This window comes from Delphinus delphis, chromosome 9 (assembly GCF_949987515.2).
Source record: "Delphinus delphis chromosome 9, mDelDel1.2, whole genome shotgun sequence".
Lineage (NCBI taxonomy): Eukaryota > Metazoa > Chordata > Mammalia > Artiodactyla > Delphinidae > Delphinus > Delphinus delphis.
The window spans coordinates 98510520-98523277 of NC_082691.1; the positions used below are offsets into that span (position 1 = coordinate 98510520).

At 33.6% G+C, this 12758-nt stretch overlaps 1 protein-coding gene across 1 annotated transcript in view; it reads left to right on the forward strand.

Annotated features, from left to right (window-relative positions):
* The window catches only part of CNTNAP2 (contactin associated protein 2), a 1416746-nt gene that overhangs the window by 286862 nt on the left and 1117126 nt on the right, over window positions 1-12758 (forward strand). The window contains exons 5-7 of the mRNA XM_060019815.1: window positions 1804-2007; window positions 6903-7087; window positions 12486-12629. Of these exons, the coding sequence (XP_059875798.1) occupies window positions 1804-2007; window positions 6903-7087; window positions 12486-12629 (533 nt within the window). The remainder of the gene's footprint in view (window positions 1-1803; window positions 2008-6902; window positions 7088-12485; window positions 12630-12758) is intronic.

A 12758-nucleotide genomic window follows, 5' to 3' on the forward strand; every position in this document is an offset into this window, starting at 1 on the left:
AAATCGAATGGGCTTGGCAGTGTTAGCAGAAGCCAAAATTTAATGGCTGCTTTTTTTCCTCCATAGTAAATAAACCTCTGTGATTCACACTCTCAGAACAGAATTCTGTTGATTAAAAAAATTTTTATGATTATACAAAGTCTTATAGTAAATTATTGACTCTAAGAATTAAAACAAAATTCCAAGTTATATTTTTCTTTGTGAACTTTTTAGAATGTAACAATTCTCTGAACTATTATTTAAAAACATAAATGTTTGCGGCGGTAGGATATTTTTAAATAGTCAAAATCTATTGATGATTTGAAGGGAAAAGTTAGAGATATTCTAAGCAATATTTGAAATAACTGTATTCATATCAATTCACTTTATAGAATTAGTTAAAAGCAAAACTTATACTGGCAAGCACTGCACAGAAAGAGTGAATATGCTGCCGGTACTGCACAGAAGGGTGAATATACCTACGGTAGCTCTGCTCCTCCGCCTAGGCTGCCATGATGTAGCGTGCTATCGTTACTGTTACCGGGATCCAAAGTATTCCCCATGCTGATTGAAGTAAACCAGTGCCAGAGAACTAGGACATGTAATGAGAAGATATTTCTCTGACAGGCTTTAAACTTGCTATTATTTTTCTCCAGTGTCTCCCTGTGGATTCTTTGGCAAGACCTTACCCCAAACTGAGAGGCAGCTTCATCCTGGCTTATAATTCTAAGATAATTAGAACTGTCCAATCTGTCTAGATTCTCTACAATTTAATATTAAGAGCTAAAAGTAGTTTCAATGATAAAGGTCTAATTATGGTAACTAAGCTTCTATTTGTACTTAAAATTTGATCTGAATGATTACAGTTCATCGTTGACCCATTCCGTGGGTTGGCAACCCACTAACCAACAGTGTGTAATAAATAAAATAATCTCATTTTCTATTTCTGGTGTGAATAAGTAGCAATTATTAAACTATTGCCCACCATCCCTTGTTTCTGAGCGTGGTGAAAAAATTGTTCACGTTTCTAAAAAAGTTTATATTTCATGTTTTCAATGAAATTCCCTAAAATAAAATTAGAACTACTCTTATCCCAGTATAGGCTAGATACTTGTTCTTCTAATTATATATGGGTGAGGATGTCTTTGTTTAGTGTAGTCGAAAACATGGGCAACCCAATTCTCCATTCCAAAGGCAAGGGGCTAACAAGGAATTTGAGACAGACACGAGCCCTAGAAGCAAATGGTAAAAGCTTCTTGAAGTTCACTTCACTATATCTAGGCACTACCATAAAGTTAAGTGAAACTGTAGTAGAATATAAAAACCATTGGAAAAATGAGTATACCCTAAACCCTGCATTCCAAGATCCTTCATTGTTATGTCATGGAAAATAAAATTTGTGGGCAAAATATTGATATATATTTGAAATCATAAACACTCAGCCTCATTTAAGAAGGAAAATAATAAAATCTCATAATATCTCAGGGATTAAAAATTTTACTTTTTTCAAGTAAACTCCAAACTTCTAAGTTAAAAATTTGACGCGTGTAAAGTCATTGATGGAATTTATGTTATTAGTATTACAAGTTACATTGATAAAGGTTTCTGTGATCATTCTTTATAAGTACTTCCCATAAAATCCACTTCAGGACACACAATCAACCAAAATAAGAAATAGAACAAGAACCCAGGGCTAAAGAGTTTTCAGGAAAAAAACACTTTTTTCTCATTTATTCTGTGTAGACACTCACTGAAAAGATATACTTCACACTGGATGACAACATACAATAATTAAACTAACATATTATTTATTTCTTCTTTTAGGGGCTGATGTTATCAACTTTGATGGTCATGTTGTGTTACCATATAGATTCAGAAACAAGAAGATGAAAACACTGAAAGATGTCATTGCTTTGAAATTTAAAACCTCCGAAAGTGAAGGGGTAATCTTGCACGGGGAAGGACAGCAAGGGGATTATATTACTTTGGAACTGAAAAAAGCCAAGCTGGTCTTCAGTTTAAACCTAGGTATGTCCTGACTTTTGGCACCATTCTTTTCATTTATTAGTCTTCCCGTTAGTTAAATGCTAATGGTCTTTAATCCTTAAAATGTAAATTGCAAAAGGAGTTCACATTATATTGTCAATCCAGTTTTAATTCATAGTGGTTGATATATATTGATATACTTATTCATTCAAAAATATGTATTAAACACCTGTACTCTGCAGGTACTATACGAGCATCTAGGATACAGGGGTGAAGAAAATGGAGTTCTTTGAGTTCATGAAGTTTATGACACAGTGGGGGCATCAGACACTATATTATCTATTACTATTTTTATAAAACAACTAAATCCAAAGAAATGACTTCAAATAATGATGAGGAGTGTGAAATCAATTAAATAGGTTAATATATAAAGGATATTGCATAGGCAAGATGGGTCAACATTAGAATATGTAGTGAAGAAGGTCCTCCCTGAGAAGATATTTATGCTGAGATTTCAGTGATGACAAAAACAAGCCCTAAAAATATCTGAGAGAAGGTTAATTGAGAGGAGGGAATCACGAAAGACTAAGACCTGACATGCTCAAGGAACAGGAAAAGGCTGGTGTGGGTATTTGTAATGAGTAAATAGGATAAAAGATGAAATCCAAACATTGAGGATTGTTGAAATACTGTAGTGTCCTTTAGGGCATGGTAAAAGGTTTAGATATTATTTTAAGAATGGGAAGCTATTAGTAGGCTTTAAACTATAGCATCATGATCTTATTTTTTTAAAGTACTGAGACTTCTGTAAGAGAAAACACTTGCATCAACATGAGAGTCTGGTACAGTGAGAGACAGTGAGAGACAACACTGCTTGGTACAGTGAGAGCACTGATTGCAGAAGGTGGCTATCAGTGGAGATGTAGAGAAATTGATCCACTTGGGAGATGATTCTGGTGGTAAATTCAGTATCATTTGTAATGATTTGGATATGGAGTAAGAAAGAAAGATAATGTATAAGGGATAATTCCTAGGGTATGGCTTGAGTTCCAAATGGACATTAGCACCATTTTCAGAAATACAGAAAGCTTTATTTTCTCCACAGAGTTTCTTCTAATAGAGAAGTAGTTTTTTCCAACAGAGGAAGTCTAGAGATCTGTTTGGATATGGTGCATTTTAGTTGCCTATTAGGCATCAAAGTTGAGATTTCAACTAGGGAGTTGCATGTATGAGATTAACAGGAGAAGAAACTACATGGAGACTGAGGAGAAGTGGACAGTGGATAGGAGGAAATACTAGTATGTGGCATCACAGAGACCAGGGAAGGACAAGAGGCGGTCTACTATGGTCTACTGTGTCAAATTCGCCTTAAATGTCACTTAAGAAGACAGAAAACTGAGGTCACTGTTTGGCAACATTGTGGTTACTGTTGATTTATTCTCAGTGGAATAGAAAGGACAGTAGTTTTATTGTCATCAGTTAAGAAAAGATGAAAGGTGTGGGAATGAATATTTTAAATATTATCAACTAGAAATGAAGGAATCAGAAATGATTTGTTTACTGGAGAATGAGATGAAACTCAAAGAAGGAGTTACTGTTTTGTTTTGGGCTTTTGTTGTTGTTTTTAACTGGACAGTCCTAATACATGTTTGGTTGTTGATAATGTAGCTCAGGTTTACTTAAAGCTAAAGGGAAGATCCACAACACAGATACTGACATTCAAAGTTACAATTCATGCAAATCAACAGTACATTTATCCTCCTCTTGCTTGCCTAAAAATTTCAGGATTTATGCAAGAGTTGTTTGAAGGGCATCATATATTCTGTATTTTTTATGCTGCAGTGACTTTAGAATTCTATAAAGATTTTATAGTCTATAAAGATATAAAAGACTTTATAATCTTTATAGAATTCTTTTATAATCTTTTAAAATTCACATGTTAAATGCATCCCAATGGAAAGCTATAAAACTAAAAATTAGAACACAAAAGGAGATCCTGCCTATTTACTTTCCTTATCAATATGGTTGTTCCAACATTCTTAAATATGGCTTGTGTCCCTTATATTAACTTTTATTACTTTGAAAATCAAAATTATACTAAAAATTAAAACTTCAGTTAGTTTTTTTGGTTGATAATACTTGCTATAGTGTCTACAAAGATTTATCTTTTATTATAAAACTTTTCACATTCAAAATCTCTGATAGAAATAATAATTTCTATAACAAAAAGAAAATTATCCAAAAATGCTGATTATATAATTACACAGAAATATTTTAATTTTTATATTAAAAAATCATAAAATGAAAATGCCTGCCAAAACCTGGGAAAATGCAAATGTCAAATATAGAATTTTAATGTCATTCATGAATAAAAATTCATTCCACTCTGTAATAATACCAAGACTTTAGGAGGAAAATGTTGCCAAAAAATATAAGGAAGACTTGTAGAAGAAACATTATAAATAATCTATAAACACCAAATGCTCAAACTATCTATAAAAGATATGTACAATAAAATAACAAGATTCCAATTTTTTCAAGTAAATAAATTTAAAAAATGATAGTATCTGTGTTGGTGAGTTATGTGACAAAAAGGATTCTTTGTACTGTTCCTGAAAATATTTCAAGAAAACAACTTGATAATGTATCTTCAGATATTTTCAATTCTTTATATAAAGAAATAATACGAAATAACTTTAGGATTTAAGTCTAAGGATGTACTTTGCAATATTTGTCACTAACAAAAATTGAAAGAAATAAAGCTTAACGTATAGAAATAGGTGGGTATGTGTTTAAAATGTCTGTGAATAATTTGGGGAATACGGTACAGCACTAAATGAGAACCATAGGAAAATATACCAATATTTTATATTATGTGTATGAATTATATGTATTATATAATTATATGTATATATAATTAAATGTATGTAAATGAAAAATGTCTGGAAGGAAATAGACCATGCTATCTTTAGTGATGGAAATGAGTGATTAATGCTTTACATATTAATTCTTTATAATATTCTCTATTTGTAATATTAAACATGTATTCATGCATTACCTGGGAGAAACATATCCCTAGATAGTTTTTGAAAAAAAGGTTCAGTAGAAGCTAAGAAAGAGGGATGGGGGAAGAGAAACCAGAAAACCAAAAATAAGTGCTTTTTAAAAACACGCACGTGGGCTTCCCTGGTGGCGCAGTGGTTGAGAGTCCGCCTGCCGATGCAGGGGACACGGGTTCGTGCCCCGGTCCGGGAAGATCTCACATGCCGCAGAGCGGCTGGACCCGTGAGCCATGGCCGCTGGGCCTGCACGTCCGGAGCCTGTGCTCCACAACGGGAGAGGCCAGAACAGTGAGAGGCCCGCATACCGCAAAAAAAAAAAAAAAAAAAAACACGCACGCTAACACACACACACGCACATGCACACACACACACACACTCAGAGCAATTGGATCATATCCAAAGACGTTTATTTTTTCAAACCTTTCTCCTGTTTTTTTAAAAAAAGTGAAATGTACAGAATAGCCTTTAAAAGCCGCTGGGGCTTGTAAGAGTGTGACATTACTGTTCTGAAACAAGAACTGATCATATGGCCTCACTAAAAAGACCATTACCATGTCATTATTGGAAAGCAGTTTGTGTAGAGTTTTATTGACTAGAATTTATGACAGCGATGGAAACACATCCACTCAAATATCCGCTGTCACTCTTTAATGCTGTTACCTAAATATCAGGCACGTGAGTTGCTGCTTAGCCTTCTAGTCTAAATATTTAAAGTAATGAAACTGAATGTAGTCTTTCACTTAAATTTATTCTTTCTTTTCTTTCTCCCTGTCCCACCGCCAATGTACATACACAATCATAATCACAATCACAGGGCAACATTTGATTTCATCACCAAAAGGAAAGAAATTTCATCTAGGAAATCCATAGAAAATGTCAGGTATAGGCATATTAGCATCCTAAATGTGAAAAAATGAAAATAATTTAATTCTTCAGTCAATTGTGTGTTTCTCTGATTTCTATTATGCTCTTTATTCTGAAGCAGTATTGTATTTTTATAGCATTTAGCTTTGCCTGACCATCAAAAGCAATGCTTGATTAGACAAAATAAAAAATGGTAAAAAATATGTAAACAGCATCCAGAGATGACTTTAGTAAACATTTCAGATTCTCACAACCGTCCACTCTTATTTATAGTCTTGTTGCTATGGAGATCTTATTTCAAAACTGGATTAATGCTGCATATATAATTTTGCAGTTTTTTATTTTAACGTATAACTTGGGTAAACTTTCCATGACGTTAAATATTATACTGATTATGGCTTTTGGAATCAAAAAAAAAAAAACTGAAAATTGTCATGCCGTGTTTTCTTGACCAAAAATAATAACAACAACAATAATAATAATAAAATTAACAGGTAACATTTAATGAATGTTCACTATATGTCAGGAAGTGTGTAAGTTCTTTGCTTGCACTAATTAATTTAATCCTTACAGCAACCTTGTAAAGCAGGTACTATTATTCTTCCCTTTTTACATGTGAGGAAAGAGAGGCCCAGAGAACTGTCACCTTGGCCAGGATCATGGAGGAAGCCAGTGGTGGAACCAGCATCAGAATCCAGGCGCTCTGGCCCCAGAGCCCATGGGGCACTGACTTTATAAAGAATCTACCAAATTTAGCAGAATTCATGGCACAGTAATTGAAAAAAAAAAAAAAAAGCTCATGTTTTTTAAGGGAGCAGACTTTTTTCCGTCTTTAATAGCTTTTATGTTGTTTGAACATACAACTGTTTTTAAGTGTAGTTACATGTTGGTTTTCCCATGTTAACTTCAATAGACAGAGCTTTAGAGAAACGTCAGCCCTTGGTGTTGTAGATGAAAGGTCTACTTCGACATAGAGTTGTGATGGCTTTGCCTTGTTTCTTTTCCACTCAGGAAGCAACCAGCTTGGCCCCATATATGGCCACACGTCCGTGAGGACAGGAAGTCTGCTGGATGATCACCACTGGCACTCTGTGGTCATTGAGCGCCAGGGCCGGAGCATCAACCTCACCCTGGACAGAAGCACACAGCACTTCCGCACCAATGGGGAGTTCGACTACCTGGATTTGGACTATGAGGTAAATTTGAGGATGTGTAAGTTGTAACGCATCAAGTGGCTGCCTCAGTTTCCTACTGTCTTGTTGTATTATTGTTAATCATATACCTTCCTATACCATTTTCATTTTATCCTCCAAAGAAAACTTAACTTACAACTTGACAACCTAATTTGTTAATATGTCGTTTTATTTATTTCTGAATTATTCATAATGAGTTCTTAAAACATGTTTAAAAACTTGGTACCAAAATAACATACTGATATATTTAAAGAGAAGGACCATTTATCATGTTATCATGGCCATTTAACAAAACCACAATAAATTTAAGTTGTAATCTTTTCTTTGGTAGTTAATTATAACATAAATCACCTGTTCTTGATGATGTACAGTATATTATGTACATAGGATTGTCTAATATTTATTACAAAATATTGAATAAGAAATCCTGAGTTCTGGTATATGTTAAGTCATTGACAAGTTCTGTTTTCTCAGATATCATTGTCATAAAAGAAATAAAAATACAGAATATTTTAAAGAGATTTGTCCATAAATAAAAATATTTTTTACCTTCCAAATGATCAAAGATTAAAAAATAATCAATGATCATATTGTTGCCATAAAAAATATATATTCTCATAATATACTGGTAGGCGTATCAAGTTTTTTAATTATTTGGAGAGCAGTTCAACCTTAAAATGTCCATCAAAAATGTTAATCATAAATAGGGATAAAAGTTCTGTAAGAAGATGTTCATCACTGGGGCACCCCTATGAGTTTGCTGTGCCACCTCCATGTGCCTTGGCCCCCAGTTTTGAAATTGCAGATATATACATATACATATATGTATGTTACTGATATCCGTACATAAATCTTTCAGAACATAGAATGTGCTTTACCATAACATAGTAAGTGAAAAAGTCAGGATTTACAACTATGTTATTTTCTTTATATGTTTAAATAGTTTCTAAATTTTCTGTAATATAAATACATTATATATGTTTCTAAATAGAAATTTAGAATAGAATATGCCATATAAACTTTGATATAGAGACTTTATTAACATTAAAATAAATCTAAGGTTATCAGGAAATAATTACTCCTCCAAATATCTCTTTAAAGTAAAAATGATGGTTGAAAGGGAAAGAATGTGAAAATCCCTAAAATTTCTATCTTCTGTAAATTAATATGAATCTTGACTTATGTGGCTTATCTCCTACTGTAGGAGAGAATTTAAAGATGAATTATTCATTCTCCATTAATAAACTTTGAAGTATCATAGAAGAGGTGAGAAATCCTGGAACATTAGTAATGGGCAAACACAATTCCAATTTTCAAAAACAGAATTAAAAATTTGGGGTTATAGACCCTTTGAGTTTTTGATGAAATCTATGAATATTCATGCACACACAATGCTTTCTATGGGGTCAGCAGTTTCATCGACACTTCGAAGCCCCTCTAGATAGAATACCATGTTTGAGAACCTCACCTGTAGACTAAAATGCCTGAGACATATTTGTTAGAGAGACACAGGAAAAAAATTTTAATTTACTAGAAAGAATCAGGAGAGACTCAACATATTTCTCTTTGTAGAGCTACCACCTGATTACTTTCCTCAGATCCTGCAGTTATTGGCAAAAGCTGCAATGAAAATGGTTGGGCCTACCTTTATATCTCAACATGTTTACCTGAAGATAAAGGGATTCTCTTGGCTTATTTGTTTAAAGAAAATTAGGGACTATAGTAGAATCGGTCTCTCAGTGTTTTTGCACACATCTCCTTGCACGAAAGGGCTCATTATGACTAACAAAAGACACACCTGTTACTCAGGAAATTGCAAGGATTTTAGGAGCTCTGTGCCAGGAACTGGGAACAAAGACCAAAAATATTTATTATACTACACCACTATTCAATATTTCCATCCTGTAGACAAAATAAACATAAATAACCTCAAGAGCATACACGATAGGAAAATGTAGACATGAGTTCTGAGTAGTTATTAATTTTTTGTTTAATGTATTGAATTTAAAGCTTATATAATTTAATTTTTAACAATGACTCTAACAATCAGTTCTCATGAGCCAGTATTGGCAGGATGCATCACACTGCTGCCAGTGGTTAATTAAATAATACCTAGCCTCATTCCCGGGGATATATTGATACATCATAAAAGAAGCAATAGAAGACAAGTTTGTTCCTTTGACATAACTCAATTTGGGCATTTCTGTGGGGGAGAAGCCTTAACCGTTCACTTCACTGACCTCTCTGTAGCCTGTTAAAAGTGAGCAAGTCACCATTGCAGTCAAGCTGTAGCTACATGGTGACCTGAGAAGCGTGCAAGGGTGTACAGAGGCAGTTCACTTCATTCTTCCTCCTCCAGCCAGTGACAACGCAGGGCAGGGCAGCAGACTGGTGTTTGTCCTGGCTTCTCTCCCTTCTTTATCCAAATGCCAAGATACACCCACTTCGGATGTTATGCCCTTGCCTTTGCCATACAGCTCTGCTTGGAAAGTAGAAGAGTGCCTCCCCCTTGCCCACTGCAGAACTGGGCTAGGATTTTAGAAACCGGTTGAGATTTTGTAGAGAATCAACGGCATGAGCTCAAATTGGAGCCATAGTCCTGGGTTTGAATCCCTTTTTGCCCCTAACTGGTTGTGTGACAGTGGTGAAATCACATTCCCTTTCTATAAAGTGAATATAACAGCACATTGCTCATAGGGTTATGTGAGGAGACAATAGGAAGTAATAGAAATCACCACATATATCAGTTATAATGAATAAGACTGAACATAACAGATACATGTTTATTCCTTTCACATAAAAGGAGCCTACAGGCAGGTAGCCCTGGGCTCAAATGGCAGCATCATGGTCATCAAGACCACAGTCTACTTTTATCCTGCTGCTACTCCATCCCCTCTGCAAATCACTCCAAGATCGTCACTCACGTTCCATTTTGTATTCCAGACAGTGCAAAGGAAGGGAGTGAAGAAGACTGTGCCCCCCCATCCCTTTAATTATAGTTCTTGGAGTCACACACAACCCTTCCACTTAAATCTCATGAGACCAAAACTTGTTCAAAGAGGTCGGTAAATGCCATGTATTGTCTGGGGAGCCTGTGCCTGGCTGACAAGCAATGGTTTTTTCTTAAAGAAGGTGAGAGAAAGGACCCTCAGAGGTATCTAGCAGTCTCTGCCACCCTTTGGAAACTCTTGATAGCTAACAAAAAAAAGGTCAGTGCAATTCTTTTTTAGAGTCAACATTGTCATTGAATGGCAGCGCCATCCATAAGGCAATTGTGTGAGTCATAGCAATATCAGATTATTAATCTAACAACTGCAACAGTTTTCTTTTTACCATGAGAATGATTACAATATCACAACGTGTTTCCCTTTATTGATGAGAATACATAACAAGAAACAAGTAGTGAGCACCTAATAGCAAATGATGAGTTACATTAGGAATTGGGATTTGAACCCATGTCTCTTAATTGTAAGGAATCTGGTAAAGTGAGCCTGTGACGCTTCACCAGGGTACCTTCTATAAGGTAGGACATGAGCCAAAGGTTGTTGAAAACAGAAAAACCGTAAGGAGTGTGTGAATCATCATCTGGAAGGAAAATGAGAGTCCCCCCGTAAAGAAACTACGCACCCAGAGAAGGAATAAAACAATACTTTTAAATAGCATTTAGTAATATTATTCAAAATGTGATGCTGCGTGTCATTAAGGCTGGAAGATTTTATTACTGGAGCAGAAATTGACAAAATTGATAAAATGAATTTTAGATGGGAAATACAACACTCCATTAAAGTATCATTAATTCTTACCTTTGTTATTAATTACATGTATATAGCACCTAATAAGTTCAGTTCAATGCCACTTGAAAATATTTTCCTAATCTATTTTAGAGTACTCTATTATTCATTTTGTAGTTTCCTTATTATTTTTTATGTATTCTTAGTTTTTCTCTTTTCTTCCCATGTTTAAAATCTAAGGTAAATGATATATATACAGCTAACCGGTATTAATACATTTAATTTTATTTTAAGTGAGGTTTTTTGGTTTTTTATACTGTCTCATAAACCATCATTAATTTGTGCTTTGTCCCTAAAACCAGTTAAGCGTTTAAAATGCATATACACACTACTATATATAAAATAGATAAACAACAAGGACCTACTGTAGAGCACAGGGAACTATATTCTATATCTTGTAATAACCAATAATGAAAAAGAATCTGAGAAAGAATATATATATGTGTATAACTAAATCACTTTGCTATACACCTGAAACTAAAACATTGTACATTAAAAATTTTTAAATGGTTAAAAAATAATTTTAAAAATTTAAATTTTTTTAAAATTAAAAAGTAAAAATAAAATGCCGAAACATAAATAACAGAAGCATAATTTGTGTCTTCTAAAACCCAAAGATCTCTGCTTTATATATAAAATATGAAGTCTTGACATTGAAATATGTCTTTCATTTTCAAAACTTTGTAAGAAAAATTGGTAATTTAATAATAATTAAGAGAAATATATCTGGTTTATATATCTTGATATTACAGCTATGATTAATAGATTCATTCACTACTAATTCTTTGTTAGCAGTAAATGTCATTGGCAATACATAATTAAGTATAATTTTGTATTATGTGAAATTGATATTTAGTACTATAATTGGATCAAAAATATGTAGAAAAATATATACTCTCTTTTTATAGGCAATGATTGCTTAAGAATCACAGCAAGGAGCATTGACCTTATTCCTTAGGACCTAGGAGACCTATAATATCTTTAAACCTGTACTTCTCAAATCATGGCCCCCAAATCTGAAGATGTTCCTAATCAATGTTGCAATTAGACTTTTGGAACTATTTTCTGCATTCAAATAAGACCAATGAGTTTTTTACTCTAATGGTCATTAGACTATAATGTCTAAATAGGCTGAATACAATTTTCCTTGCTTTTGGCTGAAGTTTTATAAACTTAATATATTAATGCTGGTTATTTCATAATGGCTAGAAGCATTTATTGATAGTATGTCTTTGAATGATAAGCATAAAAATGTATTCTTAATATTACTTAATGAAAGATATTTGCTGTGTACAATCTTTTAAAACAGTCCCAGGAAAATTGATAAACTGTCTTCTGTGTATTAAAATGCTAGGGGTTGTTGCTATTTTCTTGTTCAAGTTACAGTCTAATTTTCAGAATTAATGACAATTAGCATATACTTCAATAACAACATAATTTAATATGCAACAGACTTTGGAGGCAGAAAAAAATGTCTGTATATATTGGTCGAGGTAAAGATAACTGACCTTGGATCTAATAGTAGTTTTGTCTAATTTATTGTAAATGTTTTTTTTTTTTTAAGTTGAATACAGTATGAATGTTGACATTTCGTCTTTTTTTTCCCAAAGATAACCTTTGGAGGCATACCTTTCTCCGGTAAGCCAAGTTCCAGCAGTAGAAAGAATTTCAGAGGCTGCATGGAAAACATTAACTACAATGGCATCAACATAACTGATCTCGCAAGAAGGAAGAAACTAGAACCCTCAAATGTGGTAAGGTTTTTCACCCCCAAAATATTGGTTCATAGAAAAATCAAAGAAATTTTATTGTGTCTGGAGTGTTAATAAACAACAGCATCATAGCATTTATCATCAGGCTTGTGGTGAGTTCAACCATAGAAA